The 22,454-nt window shown below is 39.4% G+C and overlaps 1 protein-coding gene across 6 annotated transcripts in view; it reads right to left on the reverse strand.

Annotated features, from left to right (window-relative positions):
- The window catches only part of znf536 (zinc finger protein 536), a 279,521-nt gene that overhangs the window by 23,357 nt on the left and 233,710 nt on the right, over window positions 1-22,454 (reverse strand). The window contains exon 8 of one of the 6 annotated variants that reach the window (XM_033617203.2): window positions 4,235-6,893. The exons of the other annotated variants lie outside the window; for them this stretch is intronic. Within the exon in view, the coding sequence (XP_033473094.2) occupies window positions 6,739-6,893 (155 nt within the window). The 3' untranslated portion in view covers window positions 4,235-6,738. Of the gene's footprint in view, window positions 1-4,234; window positions 6,894-22,454 lie in introns of those variants that run through there. 6 annotated transcript variants of the gene reach the window in all.

Genomic DNA, 22,454 nt, shown 5'->3' on the forward strand with positions numbered 1-22,454 from the left:
ATCTTTAGACAAAGAAAATGGAGTTGTTGCTTAGATCAGTCAGGGAGGAGATCTTATGTCTGAAGATGGCAGAGAGCAGACCAAAAAGAGGGAGGAAATAAATGATGACACGCTAGAAACACAAGACACATAACGTCCTTTTTGTTATAGTGCCTTTGAGCAAGACGCTGAATCCTTACGAGTTACAGGAGTCCTTCTTTCACCCGCCATTCGCAGAGGAAGAAGACGGAAGCAGCAGGCACCAAAAACAATGCTTCAGTTTTATTTTTTGATTACATAATTATTATATATTATATTTATTATAGTTATTAGGTCTGTAAATTGCCTTCGAGACACTTCCACAAATAAAATTACAATAGGGAAATAATAAATAATGTGTTTATTCGTGATTTTGTTGGCCAAAGAACAGTTAAATTTAAACATTAAAAGGTTGCTAAAACCTCCAAATAATTTCTGCTTTGCAATGCAGCATACAACTTCCTCAGAGGAGGAACGTACCCGCCACCAGCTCTTGCACCAAAACCTGGTCTGCTGCGCCCTCTAGTGGTCAAGCCAGAGCACTGCACTGCAAGAGCCAAGCCATTCTAATGTAAAGGAGGAGGGAAAATTAGAGGCAGCTGAACAAAATGAGCAGAAAGACGGGTTCATCTGTGGGTCACCATCTGCCCGGTGACCAACCAAACGCTGGCAACGGCAAACCGCTGCAAAGCGTCATCTGAAATGCATCAATCCACACGTAGACGGAGACAATTATACAACACGCCAGCATGCATGCACAAACATGTGCTTACACACACGGCTGCACAACATGCCATGGAGGAAAATGAGAGGAAATGGATACTGAAAAGAGAGAGGGGGAGAGAGAGAAAGAGAGAGAGAGAGAGAGAGAGAGAGAGAGAGAGAGAGAGAGAGAGAGAGAGAGAATTGAAAGACAGGGGGAGAGACAGAGCAAATGACGAGAGAGGAAGTTAAATGAAGGGCAAAGAGCGGTGTTCATCACACTGTGAAAGAGGTCGCTTCAAATGTTGAAATTGCTCAGCTGAACAGTAACACACACACACACATGCACACTCACACACACACATACACGACAGGCCGGATGGAATGAAAGATGACCTAATGTGTTCTTTAATCAGACACATGTGCGCCGTTACATGGAGACACACACCTACTCAGATGTAAAGGGCTCACTCACACACACACACACACACACACACACACAGAGCCATCCATGCATGCCCACATGCAAACACACACACCTAAAATTTACAGTATGTTGTGCACACAGAACACACTCACTGGCAAAGCAAGTAATATCCTGATTGTTCCTGCTCAGTCTCACATCCAGCCATCTGAAACATCCTTGGTGGTGTGTGTGTGTGTGTGTACATGTGTGTGGATATAAACCAGTCAAACAGTTACTTTCTCCGGATGTGAGTTTTATTGGGAACAGACTTGGGAGACTCGTGGTCTGAGGCCCCCCACATCTGGTGCGGTGCAGCTGATCCGTTTAAAAATTAGTAAGGCATTGACCTGGGCAGCCTCCCAGCGGCACGGCAGCCTTTGGGGTCCTGACGTTAGGTTAACACAAATACGGATTCCATCAATGCGGCGCAGATCAACCGTAAAATATTTCTTCCTTTGAAAAGCACAGTCAGCTGAGCCAGCTGGGCTGTGTGGGGGGAAACTTTGTGTTGGAGTTAGCTGTTATGATAAGAGGGGACTGCTTTGCAAAATGTATTTGTACTGGCACCCAATGATGTACATTTCTGCCTGACCTTGAATGCTGTCTTTAAACCCATTTTAACTGAATCTTTAGGATAAAAAAACAGTTTTGAAATGAACAGATAAAAACTTGAAATGTCTCATTTGTACAGTTATTGTTTCTTTTTTGGACAATATTGGCCTTTTCAGTGATGTAAGTCTGTGGCTCCCAACGTTTTTCCCTAAGAGACCTCTTCTCTATCACTGAGTAAACTGATGTCCCCTGACTATTTATTTTTTCTCACAGAAATGAACAAAATGCTCAAATATAGACCTACTGTATGTTTTCAAGAAGGTTTTCTTACTTAAAATCAAGAAGGCCTTGCAACCTATGATAGGGGTCAGGACCCGGTGATGTGGGTAATATTGCTGCCCTGGTTAACCCTAACAAAGTCTTCATTTGGACTTTGTTAAAAGGTTTAACAATGTGAAAATTTATTGTTCTCTTATCAACATCAAAATAATGCATTTGTGCAAAGGCTCCTCTAAATGATCTAATCAATGACTGCACTCAGATTTTTAAAATGAATTTGTCACAGTATGAAAACATGTCATAAAAGGGTTGTATTTGACTGATCCTCAAGTGCCGCAGCTGAGCACACATCAAAGGCACAGCAACAGATGGATACTAATCTGTGCCAGAGTTTGTTAAAAGTATGCAGTGGATATGCAATATACATATATACAGTGGGAAAATAACTAAAAACAAAAACAGATTACTATCTTTAGCAATAACAGAATATTGGATTCAGATTTCTCAGTACGTTTCACAATAACTTCTGTCACACTGATCTTTTTAACTCTCTAAATCTTAATACATTTTTAATTTTTTAATAATGCTTTAATAATTCACGTACATTTAATTCTATTTCAGGCTGCAGAACATGTGCCAACCAGTGTCCCTGTGGGAGGGCCCTGACACACCAAGCCGACAGTCAGCTGTTGGTCAATGTTTGGCTGTCGGTGAGGGTCTCTCACCCTAGTTTTTATGGTGTGTCCTGCACTGTTTGTTGTTTTGGGTTTTTTTGCCAATTCAGCATACTGAATTAGCGTTGGACCCGTCGGTGAGAAATATCACTGACTGGCAGTTCAGTTCAGCGCGCAAGAAGAGAAAGAAAAGTGAGGAAAGCAAACAGACAACTAAAGTCAAGAGGGTGTGAGGTCAAAACAAACTTGTTGTATTAGGTATGACTGAGCTCTTTCACAGAAATGGCCAGTCATTGTTTGTGTTGTTGTTTGGTAGCACATGAACAATATCATTTCTTTTTTCAACATGGGGGCTGTATTGTTAATGTGCTAACTGGCTCACCAGCATCTTCAATTCATCCTGTCAGGTTTCCGGCCTCCCTTTTTGAATGATGACAACACACGACTGCTGCCTGCTGCTATACAGTTTCTTTCTCTCAGGCGCAGGTCACAGGTTGCAGGACATACATGCTGGGTAAACATTGGCTGTAGTATTGCTTTGTCTTAAAACAGAACTTTGGCCGAGACACTCCATTAGCTCTTTGATGTCAGTTTGGTGTGTGTGGGCCTTAGGGTGGGTGAGCCCTGCCAGCATCTTACTGTGGCAGTTCCTAAATAATATTTACATGCACACGACTTTTCTGCTTGCTGAATATGTTACTTTTGTTACTTTTAGTACCTTTTGTTGATAAGTAAGATTTGAAACGCAGTTTTGTGCCTTGGTTTAGGATTTTAGTTCTTCTCTCACTGCTGAATATTATCTTGTTGTCTTGTTCATTTGCAACAACTTACTATAAATCTCCTAGCAACAGCTAGAATGCCATTGGATGAGGTATCTGATTTTTCATTCTGATAGTAAAGCATCAAATCATGTTATTTAAAACTGTTTTTTGGTGTGGACAGAATATTTGTAGCTCTCAGCTTAGAAAATGTGATTTAAAAGAGTGGTGTATAAAGGGAGACTGTTCAAAAATGAGTGTGGTGGACCAGAAGAGACAAAGATAGAGAAGTTAGGTGCATGCATTCAATGTCAAAAAGAACTTAACCTCGAGACAAAAAAGCTGAATGGGGAGCAGAGACAGAGATAAGGCAAGAGACAAAGATGTATGATATGCGCTACACATCTCTAATCCTAAAGTGATTTAAAGTCATTTAAATGTCTGAATCTTCCCTTTACATTTTGCCACGTGGGATGCTCCGAGTGCGCTCACGTGCCTCCCATCATCCCCACATTGTTTCACTACAGCTACTTTATGGACACCTTTGGGAGACGAAGAGGTGTAGACAGTAATTTAGTTATGTGTATTCGACATCATGATCACAGTCCGTGAAGCTTCGCCGTCAAATTGACTGAGAGATAATAACTTGTGTTGGAAGTGATGGACTACTCTCCAAACAGTTTACCCACATCTGATCACACAGTGACACTCCGACACGGCGGCTCGCCTTCCCGACTCTCGCTCTGTTAGAAATGAAGAAATTAAAAACATGAAACAGGCCGTTGCTCTGTGAGAATCTTTTTTTTTTTTTTTTTTTTAGTTTGAATACATTTTATTTTTACTATAAGTACAGTTCAGTAGTTACAAAACAAAGCATCTGCCATGAGGGTACAGTGAAACATAAAGAGTGTTCAGCTCACAAGACAGGTTTTGTACATAATATGTGGAGTGGAATGCTCATTATAGCTGGTTCAGAGAAGGAGAGAGCCCAAGTGAGACTCTCGCCATTAATCTCTCATCTTTACACCCCTGGAAAACAGAGATGGGGTCAGAGGTCAAAGCCACTGGTCAGTGCCTCCAGCAGGATACGTCTGATTGGTTTACTCAGACCCCATTCCCAGAATTCCTCCCTTCAAACACCCTGTTATATTTCCCTACAACCAATACTTCTCACATTTCATATGTCTCACTCTTATTATTTTAGTTTTTAATCCCCTCTTTTCCTGGCATATTGGAATTGAAAGAATGGTTAATTGTAATCTACATAAATCAAATTGAAATGGAAAAACAAAAAAATCTGAGGCTGTACTGCAGCAAAATCTCCTCAAGTTGGAATTTGAGCCACTGAAAATCACGCAGGCTAAAGCAGTAACGGGCCTACGCTGCAGGTCAAAAGGGAATTTGCATACAAAAGAAAATCGGGGTAACAATTTGTCAAAGCCACATACAGTATAGAGGTTGCTCAAACTAAAATAAGTATTATATTTGGACTGTACATACCGCATTAGAATTTTTCTCTGGGTTCACAAAAAATGACGTAGAAACATTTCACAATGCCAAGGGACACACAAACACACACCTTCAGTTTAGTTAGTTAGCTAGTTTTGTACTGTATAGGTTGGATTTATAATACTATCACAGTGCAAAATACTTCTGAGAACCAAAACAAATGAAAAGAAATAAGAAAGGATTAAGTCCCTCTATGCATAATGGATTCTGTATATATGGGGGCAAATATGTTTGCAGCACAGGAGACGATTGTCATCTTTTTCCTCTTTTTTTTTTTTTTTCCTCGATCAGTAAATGGAGAAGGCATTAATGTACAGTACATATAAAAATTAAAAATAAAATCAACCCTACGTCCTACGGTCTAGCACAGCTACATAGCTTTGTGAAGCAATAACAGATGACTTGTATCTAAGGCTATACACAATATGTCTTTTTTTTCCAGTTTTTTTTTGTTCTTTTTTTCTCATCTTAAAGTAAATACATCAAACCATTTTCAGTAGTCAGTAACACTGTGCAACAATGATTGGTGGCAGTATTTTAGAAACATCTGCAAGTCCTTGAGGTTGACATGAGAGATGAAGAGAAAGGGGCGGAGGGCGATAAAGAAAGAAACTGTTCCCCCTTTTTTTCGAGATCTTTTTTTTTTTTTTTTTTCTTTAATTCTTCTCAGTCAAACTCTTAGAAGAAATGCCTACCTTTTGAAGATGTGGCCATGTAAACTACTTTGCTTTTCCTCATCACAAATGCTTTAAAACTTTTGTTTTGTTTTTTTCTTTTTAACTACTGTATATCTCTCTATGTACATTAAGCGTCTATGGGCGCCATGTTGAATGATACAGAACAGGAAAAAAAGACAAAGGGAGCCATATAGCAGGGTGAAGGCCTGTACTGGCCCGGTTATGGAGGGGTGGGGGGGATATAGTATTATAAGTACATTTAGGGCAGTTTGAATATTCTGTCTTCTTCACAATCATCATTAACACCACCATCATCAACAGTCAACTGTGGGTATGTTTTTCTACCAGCATATTATTCCTGGACACAGACTTGCATTGCAGATTGTCAAATGGTGCCCTGTCCTTTGTTAACCATAATCAGTGTGATGCATGGTCATGGGACATAAATAGTGACTCTATGACAGCTGATAGCAGAGCCAGAAGCGGCTGGTCCGACAGGAAATGTGCTTGGTCTCTGTCAACAGTCCGGTTAAGTTTCTATTCTACAGTAGAATACATTCCAGGTACAATATAATGGTGGTCCGTGGACTCGTGAAATAACTTCATTTAACAGGAGAGAAAAAGTCTTTGAAAGCATTTGATTAAGCACTACACTTCAATCCTAATTAAAAAAGAAAAGAAAAAAAAAAAAGACACACCTATCTAGCTCAAGGAATGTATCAGATTGCGGTGCCAGTTACAGGAAGTGCTAATCAGACAGGTAGTTTCATCAAATGAAAAGAAAAAAAAAACATTGTATAAGAGAAAAGACAACAAAGACAAGGGGCATTCAGACCACAGGAGACAAAACAGGAAAGTTGCCGTCACTTTGTTTAGTGTCCAAGCATCTCGCAAATCCGGCCCCCAAAAGGAAACTGTCCCAAACTTTCCTTCATATAGTTCACGCCTTCTCTTGACTCTGACGGTAGTATGTGTTTTTTTTTTTTTCATCTTAAATAAAGTCTTTGTTATAGTGTACTCCTTCATTTATCCTCCATCCTCCTCCTCCTCATCATCGCCTTCATCCTCATCCTCATCATCCTGCCTTGCTCCGGTGTGGGCCGTTAGTCTTTGTTTACAGCGTGGGCGTCCAGCCCCTCTGGGTCACCTAGGTTATGGTTGTTAGGGTGGTTAAGGTCGTTGTTAAGATGGTTGGGGTCGTGGGTCAGCGCGGGGTCATGGGTCATTGGCTGGTCCTCCTCTCCTACCCAGAGATGCACTACGGCCAATGAGAGAACAAGAGGCAGATTAGCACCACGGACCCAACACACCGACCCCAAACATACACACACTCACACACACACCCTCAGCAGTGCATCATACTGTCAGTGGGGCTAAATGGATGGATGAGATATTTGAGACTGTCAGCTTTGCACAATGAGCCATAGACACTCAAACTTTGAAGACTTTAAAGGGTCAGTTCAACCAAATTACAGAAACAAAAATGTTCTTTTCTCACTTACCTGCAGTTATAGCTAGTCTGAAAGATATTTTTGCTTTAATTGGTCCAGTTTTCACCCTAATACAAAGGAGGTGAATAGAACTGTTGCCACTGTCCCTGCTCTGTGGCGGAATGTAACTAAGTACATTTACTCAAGTACTGTACTTAAGTGCAACTTTAAGGGTACTTGTGCTTTACTTGAGTATTTCCTTTGTATACTACTTTAAACTTGTAATCCACCATATTTTAAAGACAAATATTGTACACTTTACTTTGACTTGTTACTTTGTAGATTCAGATTAATATAACTGCAGTAAACCAATAAACGACGATGCATTATTATAGATCACTACTCAGCAGTATATAAAGTAATTAAAATGAGCTTCACCTTCAATAGCTGCAACTTTTAAAGTGATGAACACATTAATGTCTCACTAATTATGATTCAGTAATTCAATATATATGAATCTGAAATAGTCCATTTTGCATAATGAGCACTTTTTCTTTCAGACCTTTAAGTATATTTGATGTTAATACTTTGCACTTTTACTTGGGTACAATTTAGAATACAGGACTTTTACTTGTAACTGACTATTTTAACAATGTAGTATTGATACGTTTACTTAAGAGAAGGATTTGAATACTTCTTCCACGGCCGTCCTAATGCACTGAATAATCCACAGATCTCACTGTCAACAGTTTTCTGATGAACTATTTCTTTGGTATAGTCCCAGCTGAAACTATCCAGAGATGACATTATCCTCTATAATAGAAACAGTGTTTTGGGAAAACCATGTTGCTGTTACAGTTTTTAAAGATAACTATCCTACAAACAAAATCTATTTCACCTCCACTGTAATAGTGTGATGGCTGAACTGTGAAAGACCAACACCTCAAATCCTGGACTACTGAAACCAAAAGTATCTGCATGGTTAGACAGGTAGATACTGCTAAAGATAACGGAGACATTTCAGTGAATTCACCTTTTAAATGCCTCTTCTACACACATAGAGATAACTAGGATTAGGATGACCAACAGAAAAACCTTCAGCTCACAGTCCCAATTTTAGTTATAATTTAACTAACAGTTATTAAGTTTTCTCAAATTTATCTAACTTAATATGCATTGATTTGCGCACATTTCTGGAACAGAAATCTGTACATTCGATAAAGTCAGGCTCATTTTGCTGACATATTAGAGTCAAAGGTTTTTCAGAGGGTATTTTTTGATACCTCTTTTTTTCACCACATGAATTCAAAATCAAAGTTTTTGCCATGTTTTTAGGAATAAAACGTTACATAAATAAGGCTATGAATAATATATAAATAAACCCCTCTGTAAAAACCTTCAGATTATAGACAGGAATAAAACTGGAAAGTTTTGTGTGTAAGTGCCAATGAAGTGGAGATTTTTGGCTCAGAGTATGACAGAAAATTCACTTTGACAAAATGGCTTTTAATGATATGTATTGTTAATTCCCATACATTTTTAAAGACAAAAATAAGACACTATGGTAAAGTACTAGTTCGTACATCCGAATTTGTATTCTTTTGAGGTTTTCTTTCCAGTAGTCTGAAAGAAGATGTTTGCAAAATAGGCCAAAATCTCAAAATTGTTTTCACCTGTTTTCATCTTGGCTTAAGGGGTAAATTCTTGTATACTCAAGTGAGATATTTAGCATCGAAACAAGATGAACAAAATAACAAGAACATCTCACAGTGAAATACATTCAGATATAATAATTCCACAGATTCCCTCCATGTCCGTATAGTTGAAAATATCAGTGAAACTTTCTTTTCGCAGCATTATTGTTTCAGTTTGTGATGCATTCTGAGGTGTCCCTGTTATTCTGTTACCACCACAACCACAGCAAGTAACTATTAGCAAGGCAAGAGGCTGCTCTTTACATGAGCAAGGTCAGCAGAGCTTTCATTAGATCGCTACATCTACTGTACAACTCTGCCTTTCATTTCTCCCTAATTTTATTTTTGCATCTTCTGTACACAGGAGCTTACACCGTGAGACTGCGATAGGGTGCTCAGTGAAATAATCATTTCTAAAATGATATGAGACGCTAACACATTATGGTTATGACAACTGGAGTAGTTTCATACTTGTTACAATCAAGTTGGTTGGCTCAATAAGTGTGACAGGAAGTGTGACAGTGGGTGAGAAGTGAAGTGAGTAATTCTAATAAAAAAGTTTTAAGACTCGGTGAGACAGTAAGAAATGCATAACTGTAATTAGGTCCCACAGCAGCGGCCACTAAATAATACAACTTGTCCCCAGCCCTCCCCCCACCCTTCTCTACACTTTCATTCCCTCAGCAACTTCTTAGAAAATTATTTTGCAATAAAACACCGCCGAACACATTTGCATGTCATGTTCTTTTAAAGTGGCGTTATGAATCTGACAAAACCAAATTAAAACACAGGTTTATTTGAGCTGTGCTTTCGCGAGGACGGAAATGGATATCAAAATGAAAGGAAGTGCCGCCGTAACAGAGGGAAAATAAAGAGCTAATAACGTGATAAAACATCTCTTAGATTCAGTGCCGGGTAATAACTCTCGGGCTGTCTGTGCGTGGAGTGAACAACCCCAACATCACTCCAACCAACATTTACTTTACTGTACGTCTCATATGGGTTTCTGCTTTTAATGCTCCACGTCCGTCGCGTCAGATGGTTCCAGTGATACTAAAGGATAATTACAGATCACTTCTTTTATTCTAATGATACTGGTGGAAGTGTTGATTGAAAAACTGGAAGATAAAATCTGATTCCTAATGCACACTCATAGTATCCTAGATCAGACGAGGCACCATTAGCATGACTGGCTGTGAGAGTGTAGCTATGTATATTGAAGGTTTGGCTTCTTAGTTTCTTAAACTGGTGTTTTCTCATCAAATTCCAAGCACATCTCCGATTATAAGTCATTTCTTGTAAAGGATATGATTTCATAACCAACTTTCACCACAAGGTGGCAAGCTAAGACAGTAAATAAGACACTGAAGCTTACATATAGATAGCTGAGCATACCTCTACATACATTTAAAGCAGTATTTTTTTTTTTTTTACTATTCATGGAGATGCACTTTCAAAAATGCTGTAATATAAAGTCATAAGTAAATCAGAACTAATTTGCTTAAAAACTCTTCCTAAAAAAAACACCATTAAACAATACTCATTTATTCAAATCTTTAAGATTTAATTTTATTTTATGTATGATATATGCTGTAACTTAAATAAACCAAAAATAAGTTTCCTTGTTTTGAAGCTTCAAAAAGTGTCTAGTCTCTCCCCAAGGGCACTTCCTGCCTTTGACTTCCCTGTAAAGAAACTTCCTGTAACGAGCTCCAGATTAGGCCCCATATTTGATTTTCACTGTTCATTAACTAAGCCACCTGGAATGTTATTATTTAAGCACGGTGCTCCTTCTCCCCAAACAACTGCCACTGCGAAGGGGGAGAGATTTCCTGGCCAACTTTATAGATTTAGCATAACTTCCCCTCACAGTTTTTAATTTCCCATTCGGGCAGGCGGCAGATGCACCTCACAGACACAGAAAACCTGCCTGGCATTCATTTATCACATGAATGCAATGCTGTGTGTTTCCTGCAAACATTGTGCCCTTCTAAGGGCTTGCTACAGTGTGCATACATGATGATATGATACTGATAAAAATGTATCTCAATAAAACATTTTCAGCTTGTCTGTACTTTCTCACATTAAAGCTAAAGAACAGCAGTAAATCTACATTACATGGCCGTAACGCTACAACACAATGTGAAAGTGCAAGTACGCCCTCTTGTGGCATGTTGCAATATAGCAGGTGGAAACGGGTGGTTATTGGAGAGGATAGGACCTGGGAAAGGAAAACATATGGTGTGAGGACACACAGCTCCAGGATCCATCCACTGTTAATACATGTGTCATGCTTAACAGAATGGATAAATGGGTAGGAGGATGGAACAATGGCGTAGCACTGCACTCTGAGCATGTGTCGGAGACCACCTCGGGATACGGTGGACTGTGTGTCTATGTGTGTGTGTGAATAAGTGTGAGCGTGTGGTCTCAGAGGCATCACCTGACATTAATAGCAGTCTGTGAAAACATCACACAACAGGCACTCACCAAGTAGAAGCTGGCATTTTGCAGTGCAACACCCTATGATTCATGAGACTGGTAGTGTGGCACGCTTGTGCAGCATTTCTTGATATTATAGCTAATGACTAAGAAATGCTGGCACCTTTGTTTTAGTAGCTTTCTACTTTTTCCTGTCTATTTTCTATGGTCATTAGGGTTTAATGAACATATTTCTGAAGGTTGATAAGTATTGTAACCTCCCCACAGCTGATATTTTGTGTTTAATTTCATTTCAAGCTTTTGAAAAGGCACCGTATAATGCTGAGACTCTCCACTCTCCTGCAATTCAGATTATTTTTGGCTTTATTCAGCCAGATTGTGAGAAATCTGTGTCTGAGATTTCTGTCTCCACTCCAATACAATGGGGTGAATGGAACTGTGTTTGTGGTGCTCACAGCATTGTAAAAACAGTGTCCCTGTTACTCTGGATAATCCAGTTATTATCACAGGGACGTGTTTAGTCGAGAGCAATCCCAGAAAGTAGTTCTGTGAAAGCAAGTTCTGTGGATTATCCAGAGTATTGTTTCTGAGAAGAAACTTTTATGCTATTCTTCAGCACTGTACGCACCACAACCTAAATATTACTCACCTCCATTGTATTGAGGTGGAGGCAGAAATTTCAAAAACAGATATCTGTGGCTCTGGCTAAATAAAACAATGCAAGAGGTAAATGAAAAAGAAGACAAATTGGGTGAATTCATCAGTTTTTGAAGTTGAGAGATTCAGCATCTTATGATGACAGTAAATGACAAAATTATCTGTTTCAGTGGTCTCTCCTTGTGGTCAGGACCCCCACAAAGGGCCACATGATACATCTGAGGGTCACAAGATAGTTAACTCATTAATTTTTATGCTTTGTCTGATCTTTTCTTTTTTTCCTCTTGTACGTGGCTGGCTTTAAAAATCATTCAAATCAAACAAAGTGGAAAAAAAATACATCACACCCATTGGACATATGCAACTGGTGACAAGTGGGTCAGGAGTAGACATTATTTCATTCAGAACAAAAAGGTTGGGGATCCCTACCAGAGGTTAAGGAGAAGATAACAGCTTTACAAGGCAGAGAAAGGCAGTTTGCAGGAAACTCACATTCCCACCTCCATTAAATTAGGCTAAAGGTCAAATATTTATTAAAAGTTATGTTCTATCACACAGTATATCAGTCTAGAAAGAAACACAAGCAGGAAAAGCAGTGTGGTTGCAGTGCATCATCTGTCATCATCTCTTTCCATATGGACTTTAACAGTGTGTAAAGTCAAGCTCTGTGAACCCTCTCTGTGCCACTGAAGGTGGCTGTGGCTCCTTTGTTCCCTCTCCCAGGCATCCGGGCCCTACACTAGCAGAAAGTGTTGTTCTTGGCACAGCCCTGTCTCATTGTACAGCCCAGTATTTATAAATATGTAAATATGAGCGGCACCAGGCATAACACGGCCCGCTTGTATACACTGAGGAGGAGCGGCGAGGAAGTGAGCGCACCCTCCGCTCCCTCCCCACCCCCCTCCAAAATTGTATTTTTAGATGGTTTTAATGAATACAGGATGTTTATAGTTACCATTCCCTGTGATTCGCACAAAAGACTAGAAAAATCCACATCCACCCTGCCACCCCTCCTCTGCACCCTTCCCACCCTCCTCCCCCTCCCTCCCCCAATCCCTCAAAGCACTACTAAAGAAGAAGAAGGGGTGAGGGAAGAAAAAAAAGGCAAATTTGTGGTGAAACGCAGCAGGATTGTTGTGCTCTCAGTCTGCTTTCGACTCAGATCCCTATTAGACAAACATAGTATGGTGTTAAGGTGCAACAAAGAGTGACGAAAACTCCTGTGTGCAGGTGGAGAGTGGGGGGGGGGGGGGGGGGGGAGTGTGCGCGAGAGAGAAGAGACAAGATGTGCAGCGAAAAGGTTCCTCGCGAAGCAACTTCAAGGCGGAACGCAATTTGTGTGTTATTTCTGTTTTTTAAAGTTGCAAAAATAATACAAAAGCCGAATCAATATGTGCGAGAAGTGGGTAAAAAAGGTTACCTGTTTTCTGTTGTCTGTGATAATGTGTTTTTTTGTGTGTGATGACTCCATGTCAACTTGTTTTCTTTTTATAAACTCAGTTTTGTTTTGCCACAAACTCTCGGGTCTAGTACGAGGTGATGCGTATGACAGGATGGAAGGATTCAGAGGAGGAAAAAAAAAGAGAAAAGCGAGTAAAATGTAAAAAAGAATGATTGCAGTTGGGGGAAACACAATGAAGTGAATGTTAGTGGCCTCTTTCTATCTTTCGCTTTCTGTCTCCAAAACTATTTCTGAGGCTAAAAGATTGCCGGCTTGATAATACCTCCGCTGAGCAATTTAAGCCCAAACACTCTGATGCTACAATCTGTCTTCTCTGCCTGATAGCGCTTTTCTCCCCTCTCCTCTCCAAATTACTTTCTTTCATATCTAATTATATTTGCTAATGATCTTATAAGAGAATAATGGAATGTGCTTGATCTATTACCTTTTTTTCAATACATAAATACAATGCGGGGGGAAATGACTATTGGAGACAGGAGGAAATGTTTTTTTTTAATGTTTTTGATGAGAGGGAAAATGAAGCTGGGAGCTGCAGGGTCATTAATGGGCGATGAACACAGAGGTCATCTCTCACATTCTCTTTGACATTTTCTCTCATCTGACGTGCCGAAACAATCACAACCTCATCCGCACTCTCCATTCTGCCCCCTTCGCTTCGCCGTTTCTCGCTAATCTTCCTGATACCGACCTCGAGTCTCTTTGATCTTTTAATGGAAACATCGAACTTTGTTAGGTGCCGATTCAGCGCCGCCTGTTTATGTTCTGCTTTTGCATTTAAAACTTTCAAAGTTGAATCTCAAAAGGTGGCTATGATGAAATAAATATCACAGAGTATTGATTCAAAAGATCATCAAAAAGTCAAGATAGGAATATTCAGGAAAGATCTTTTCTCAAATAAATGGCTTGGTGGCCTATGTTTAAAAGGGCACTAGTTGTGGGGTACATTTCTCTGCCTGTAAAATATGTTGTGTAATGTCTGCAAAACTGATTATGTCACGACAGAGCAGGAGAATCCAAAATATCTTAGTTTATTAGTTGTGTTGGACCGTCTACTTTTATTTAACTTTGCCTGTCTGAGTATAAACTGCTCTACAAAACAGGAACAAAGACAGTTATGAGACAGGAGTACAAATACATTATTTGAATAAATTATATCAACTTACTGCCCAATTAGTGACAAAGGTAAAGGCCTAAACTGTGTCTTAAAGAGCTCCCCCACCCTTTTTAATAACACTTGACCTGAAGTGCAAACCATGATGACATCAGTGGGTGTCTCACATTTTACAGGCTAGAAAGGGGATTGAGTCTTGCACATAATAGACTTCTGTTTCCTCTTATTATTAGTTGGTCCATGCTTGTTTATTGGACAAACAAAATCTGAGAAAACAGAACAAAAACGTGCAGGTAATCAATGCAATCCACCATCTTGCTTCTACTGTTTACTTCCAATGTGCATTGTGCAACACCCTCCATTCATGATGCATCCTTGATAACAGTGATTCTGCTCACAACTGGTGAAAACACAGGCTGGTTTGCTAGATAGCACCAAGGTTCCAAGAATCCTGAACATGACAGGTCCAAGAATCAGAGCTAATTTAGTGGAAAAGTGCAGATTTTTGTATTTATATTGCTTAGATTAATTACTTTGTATCACTTATATTTATCACTTTTTGTTTCATCTGTGCCTTATTTTATTCTAAAGTATGTGTTAAGTCTTTAATACAATGCACCATTTGAAGCTGACAGATTGCAATTTCATTGTGCTTGCACAATAACAATAAAGTTTTTGAGTCAGTCAGTCTCTGCTGCATCGATTTTGACCCCTACTTTTTTAATCTGTCACTTGCTATGTTATAGAAGTGCAAAACTAAATTGCTAGAGTACCCCTTCAAAATTTAACATGTGCGAATTTGCAATAGCTGCAGCCACAGACACGCATACATCCACGCTTTCACATTTTTGACAATTGGCATAAACACAAACACACACACCTTCCCGCACACTCAAACACACTTGACCTCTATGCCAAATTTCATCCATCTAAGGCAAAAACTGTGGTTAACAAAGGGTGGGGACATTTTTGTGGACCGAGTGACCAATTGACAGAGCGAGCTTTAAAGCTGCTGGTGGCAGCTAAAGATCATGGTCCTCATGGTCATCATCACTGTATTGTATCCCCTCGGTCTGCTGTGGAGGATGTCACATGTGAGCCTCTGAAAGCTGTGTCTGGAGTTCTGAGAGGGGACCAGGCAGAAACAAACCTCCTGCAGCAACACTCAAAAGGCCAGACTGCATATTGAACTTGCAAAATATCTGGCAGCGTCCACCCGTGACTTTTTCTGAGTTCAGTTTCTCTACAGATTTCCACAAAATCACACAAGAAAAATAGTAGTCCTAATTATCTTTCCCTATTCAAATGATGGCTTTCTGGTCTTCAACTTAACACTCGCAAAATCCATTGGCCTTTTAACTGAATAACTCTTCTCTCATTCTGTTGCCAAACCCCTGTCCCGTCCTGTCCCTCCCTCGCTCCCTTCCTCTTAAGCCTCTTCTCCATCCTCCATTCTTCCCTCCTTTCTCTTCTCCCCTGTTATTTTTTTCTCTCTCTCTGCAGGCCCTAGGACAAGCCAAGCCATGACAGGCACTCTAAACCCCCTGCATTAATGGAAGGAAATGGCATTCGATCCCTGTTTGATCTCCTAATCATTTCTGCTGAAATGATAATTAGTGCCCTTCCAATCCTCCCACAGAGGAGGAGAAAGGGTTGGGTTGAGGGGGGAGTGGGTAAATACATAAATAGAAAAAAAATCCTCTTGCTTTTTAGACCCCAAATGACATCTTTGTCACCAAGCTGGGCATGTTCATAACCAACAAGTGCTTTTCCTCAATGCAAATTTCCCATCCTTTCCACACAGAGAAGGGGATATACACACTGACGCACACACAGAGACACAGTGCCTGGCGACGGCTGTCTGTGATTCTTTTCAGCTGACATAATCCTGATTGATTCGTTCAGCAGATAAAAACTGGGTCCACTTCTGCCCTTTTACTGGGGGGGCTGGAACATAATACAGCCTTTTATTCAGCAACAATGTAACATAATGGCGTTGGAATGTGCAGGGGAAAAAAGGCCACATCTTAAATGCTTGTGACACACTGTGCTTTGAAAAAGCCTGTAGTCTAATGTAGAAGAGAGGGAGGGAAAGAGCAAAAAAAAAAAAAAGAGAGAGAGAAAGAAATCATTAAACTGCCAGATTATCCATGTGCCCTGGTTCTATCACAGTCAAATGAAGGCTGTTATTTTGGAGAACTTGTTTTCTTTCTTTCATTGTTTTTGTCTCGTCTGAGTGTAGCTATGTGTACTCACAACTGTGTGTGTGTGTGCATGTGTCATTACGTAACTCCACGCTGCCTTCATGGTCTCGCAAGGAAATCAAGGATTTGAGCTCTCGAGTTTCCTAACCTTCTTTACTGTCCATCCTTTATGAAAAGGAAGCTTTAGCTCAGCGGGCAGACATAGGTGAGGTCATCTTATCACCACAGATTGCAGCCACTTTTCACTTTTTTTCTTGTGTCCTTTTTTTGTATTGGCGGGGGAAAGGTTTGTGCTTACATCAACTAACATCCTTCCCTCATTCTCTGAGGTATGGACAAAGGCTAAAGGCCACGCCAGTGGATGTTTGTATTAGTGCCCTTAGCTGTAGTCTGAGTCTGTCTGCTGTAAAGCTCTGTACCGGAATGTTACAGTGTACTATCACAAATTGGGTTTGCCTTCTCTAAAAGGGCTTGTAGACTTTGAAAAAAAACCTGCCTGGGCAGCATATATGGCTACAGCTACCTTTCAAATCTCACTTTACAGAGTTTCTTGAATGTGATTATCTTTTATTAAATGTGTTTCAACTTACAGCACAGCACCTCTGTGTGTTTTTGCTGCAGTTGGTATTTCTTACTTTTCTTACATCTTAACATAATGCGAACTTCCTGTCTTGATGGCTGTGTTTAAAAAGAAAAAAAAAACATTAAGTTGTTACTGTACTACTATTTCTAATACTACATCCACAAATAGGATGATGTGGAAGAAAGAGAAATGGATGATTATAAGGATAAAAAAGAAGAATAGCCAGTTTTTACCCAAATATGTATACCAATTAATAAATATGTATAACAGCAGAATGATACACTGTGTGGTATTTAATTATGTGATGCTCTGTCATCACCCTCTGGAGTGACATTCAATTTCCATCTTGAGGTCCTTGGCAATGACCAGTCTTAACACACACACACACACACACACACACACACAAACACACACACATTAACTCTGTCCTTTATCGGGCCTTGCAAACTTGCTGGCCGTCGCTTGGTTTTGTAGTGCTACACCAATAAAGTACAAAACACAAGAGAGCAGACGGCCTTCCTGCAAGTCAATTGTATTAATTGTAGGCGCTAATCTGCAAGCCACGGCCCTCCCAGAAGCGCACGGTGTTATCCGCACCAGCACGGTGGTGGTGGTGGTGACATATCTGGTTACTAATTCGGTGTGGCATGAAGCCAGATGGGAGATGGGAAGGAAGAAGCAGTCTGTTAATCGGCCATTGAAATGTATCCCCAAACCCATTCATTTGACTGCGAAAGAAGAAGAAGAAGAGGACAGACAAAAGGAGTGTGATGACACAGTATGGAGGATGTATGTACAGTAGATCACAGAAGGAGAAGATGAAGTAGAGACGGCAGCAAATAGGGCAATATTATATAGGGCAATATGCATATATAGGGCAACAGTTAAGTGTGTTGCCCTGCTGAAGTCTATAATACTCACTCATAAAGACAGACACAGGCAGGAAAGTAAAGAATATGAGTAGAGTGATAAAACTCAGCCTCAAATAATGAAGCCCAAATAGCAGGCCTGTCATTTAATATGGATAGTGGTGGGTCCTTCTTAAATCTGAACAATCAGTGGCTTCAGTGGAAAGGTATTGTTTTAAATATTTGCATCAGTTAGACTCAGGTTAAATGGCAAAAACTTGATACTGAGATGAAAAGAAGTCAAGTCTCTACAGAATGAGTTTAACAAGACAGACAGGAGAGTAACCTGGCCTCAGCTATCATACAGTAGTTATCATTTATAATCACAGAGAACCTGTTGCTGGTTTCCAGCGTTCCCATGGTTTGGGAGTTCTCCCAAACTTGTACATGTTTCACTGGTAAATCACTGACAGCACTTTAGAATGTGATGACAGAGAGGGCTTTGAGGGCTCAGATCGGCAATAATGGAAAAACAACACCTGGGTGGACGCACCAATTTTAGCCTCTTTACCGATGCAAGGCAATGATGTGTCACACCAAAATATTGTCCGTCTCTGTCCAAGCAGCACTCAAACATTGATCCAAATTAGTCAGCACTGAATTTGAAAGAGAAGTATAAAACAAGAGTAACCATCGTAATGTTTAACTGGCCTCCAAGCTGCGTTCTACTGATTACTAGCCTTTTTTCCGGCCTGTCTGTGACGTCGACTGTGACACGCGAGTAAGAAATCATTGCTAATCATCATTCACCATCATTGTATTGTATCATTTTAAGTAGGACCTGTTAAAATAATAATAGACTATTTTTAAATACGAAGACACAAGATACTGATTCTGGTTTTGTGAGTCCCTTAACTCCCATGGTCCTAAGTTTATTGTGTGTCGACCTGCTGTGTGTAATTTCATTTATTGCAAATTTGTTTCTGTTTTCTAGTTTAGGGGTTTTATTCTACTTTATTTTATGCTCACTTTTTGATTGCTACTAAATACAGTGTTGTTTAATCACATGGCCACAGCGTTGGCAGTCAGCAGGGGCCAAATTACATTTTGTTTGTTTTTTGTTTGGTCCCAACAGCAGGTTAACTCAGAGGTTCTAAACCTTTTAATATGTTGAGCCCCTTTGGAGGCCAAAGAAATAAAAATATATATGTAAAAATACAATCCTTTGCATAAATCAATTCAATTCTATCAAACTAACTTAATGTGCAAATGAATTAATACTTGTTATACCTCCCAAAACTGCCAGGGTTTTAAAAACAGAAAGACACAAGTCTGATGATCTGTCTTAAGGATATAACAGGAATCTTGCAAACCTGAATCCACCTCGCATGCATCAGGACAAAGTAATTTGGGTATTGTTCTTTCATGAATCAGTCTTTCAAGTTCACATGCTCACAGTGTCACTTACTTTTACTATCTGTGTGATGTTTTACTGCTAAAAATACATACAACTTAAAATATCATACAATAGAAATACTATCAATGACATCAATATATTCATGATATTGAAATATTAATTTGTACATACATTTAAAATGCTTTCAGTTAAATGTTTATAGATTACATATTACAGTAGTGGTTTTATAGTAACAAATACACTTAAAATAAATGTAGGGGTAGGTTGAGAGAAATGTTCCCTACAGTCTGACGACCTTCAAACTGGATATTCTTCTGCTCTGTTTTTTTTTCTCTTTTTAGCAGATAAATGAAGATGCAGACTCTTTACAATAGTTTAGCATTGCTAAACCATTGCTGACCCATATTTTTGTGTTTCTCATTTCTTTTTTCCTCCTACAAACTCCCCATACACACTTTCACATCACCACTTCAGTTTTTCCATGATGTAAAAGGAGAAAAAAAAAGGCAGAGAAAGTGAGAAATAAAAATGTGGAGCACCTGGCTTCTTTTTAACATGGTTTCACAGGCTTTCAGTGGTCTCTGATGATTCAACAGTTGCTGCTACAAACATCTGCTGCCTGCTCTTAGCAGATCTCAATTAAGACTCACACAGCCGGGCACGCCATTGCTTATTTATGCTTAAGCTTTTTTTTTTTTCCCTTCTCTTGTTTTTTTTCCAACATGCCAAATGAGGGAAAGAGGCCAAAAGGTCTGAGAGACCCCACTTAAAGAGGACATTATGAGGTGGAAAGACAGAGATGTTGAGAGGAGGTTGGAGGCGCTGGCAAGAGATTTCAAAAATAAGGCATTCTTGCCAACACTGGCAGCACTTTTAAGAAAATAAGAGCAAGCAAAAAAAAAAAAAAAAGAAAAGAGAGGCAACAACAACAAACGTCGACAAGCAGCAGCCTAAAGCCCTCCCTCATTTGTCTCTTTCCCCTGTTTTTTTTTTTTTTGTTTTTTTTTTTTTTCAAAAGGCACCCAAAAGAAAGACACGAAGAAGAAGAAGGAGTGAGTGTTGATATGATTATGTAAATGTAAACAGGATTTCCTGCCGACTGGAAGCCGTTTTTCTCTCTGACCCGTTCTCCTTGCAAATCTTCCATTTAAGACGAATTCCCCCGGGGAGGCCGCTCCGCCGTTACTTAACGGGATAATTATGATATACTAAACCTTTCCAAGATCAGCCCCCCACCCCACACCCCTCCACTTTCTCCTCGTCTTTGCCTTCTCCCCGAATCTCTCTCTCTCTCTCTCTCTCTCTCTCTCTCCATTTCTCTTTTTCTGTGCCTCTCACTCTGTCATTTCCTCTGCCTTCTGTCTGTCCTCGACAGTAACACTGATTTGTCTCTGAGCTGTCCGAATAACCACGGACTTACAGCAGGTTCAGCTGATATGGGTTTTTGAAGGCCAATACTGACACCAATGTAATTCAGTTTAAAGCTGTCAATATTGATTAACTGCTGTATGTTTTATGGGGAAAGAATTGAATCCTTGCCATTGTCAGAATTCTTCTGAAACAGTATTTAGTCCATCATCAGTCATTAAAAATGCATTTGAAATCATAAACACTAAAATCATTTTAGGCTCAACAACTCTTACACTGCATCTTATGGTATTTATGCAATGACAAGATAAATTAAAATGAAAAAAATACATATTAACTAAGAAAAAAAGTGCAGATTAATGAATGTCGAGATGACTTTTTCTAGATCTTTTGCTGTAAAGAATTTAGCTCAGTCCTGTCAAGGCTGGCTGATGAGATTTATTAAAATGTCAGTTTCACTTTTTCTTTATCTCTATTTAAAGCTCTTGTCAAGTGCTTAATAGCTGTACTTTCTTATTATTTTTCTTCTGCCAGACACCAGTGGTGAAATGTACCTGAGTACAATTTCGAGGTTCTTGTACTTGAGTATTTCCATTTAATGCTACTTTTGTCTTCTCCTGCCCTACATTTACCAGGCAAATACTGGACTTTTTACTTCACTACAGTTAGTTTAAAGCTTTAGTTACTAGTTATTTTGCAAACTTAGATTAATGATACAAAATATGAATAACCTATAGGTTATATTATATTATCATAGGTGAAGCCACCCAGCAGTACATAATTGAAATTAAACACACTTTTAGCAGTTACAACATTAAAGTGATGTACATATAAAGTCATCAGTAATAATGATGTATTGCTATAATATGTATGATTCTAAAATGGGCAATTCTGCATTTAAGCACTTTTATTTTATTCGATTCCCTCTACATTTCTCATTACACTTAACTTTCACCGCAAAAGGCCTCACAGAGATTTTTTTTAAAAAAATGTCTTTTTACAGGATGTCATGGCTAATAGTAAAAAAAGGTTGTCTCTCCCTGTTTGCAGACTGATTCATATTATATATTCTGAAAATAAAAATACTTTTAAGACACAGTTACACTCACAAGCACCAGATTGCCGCTGGGTCATACAGTTTTTGCAAACTTATGCCATGCAGCCAACTTTCACAGAACTTTATTTTAAATCCTCAAGGATCTCAAAGTGTCCAAAGATGCCAAACATTTCAATTGAGCATTACATATTAAACTAAATACTATTTTTGTTAGTTAAGGGAGGATAAACGGGGAAATGAAATGGGTAATCTGGGTGTTTTTAAATACTGTTTTGTGGGAATTGTCATCCTGACTGAGTGTTAAGGCTGTTAGGACTTAATGTTAATATTTCAAGCATGTTCCATTCAGCTGTGAAAGTCTTCTTTTCTAAATCCTTCATCTCACTTGGACCATAACACCATGACCTCACAATGGAAGAACTGAGCAGCAATCACATTATATTCCACATATCCCTCTGCTATCCCACTGTGTGGTGTGTCTGCATGTGTGTGTGTGTGTGTGTGGCTGAGTGCTATCCATAATATGCTGTGCTTACCCTTTGATCT

Source organism: Epinephelus lanceolatus, chromosome 2, assembly GCF_041903045.1.
Source record: "Epinephelus lanceolatus isolate andai-2023 chromosome 2, ASM4190304v1, whole genome shotgun sequence".
Taxonomy (NCBI): Eukaryota; Metazoa; Chordata; class Actinopteri; order Perciformes; family Serranidae; genus Epinephelus; species Epinephelus lanceolatus.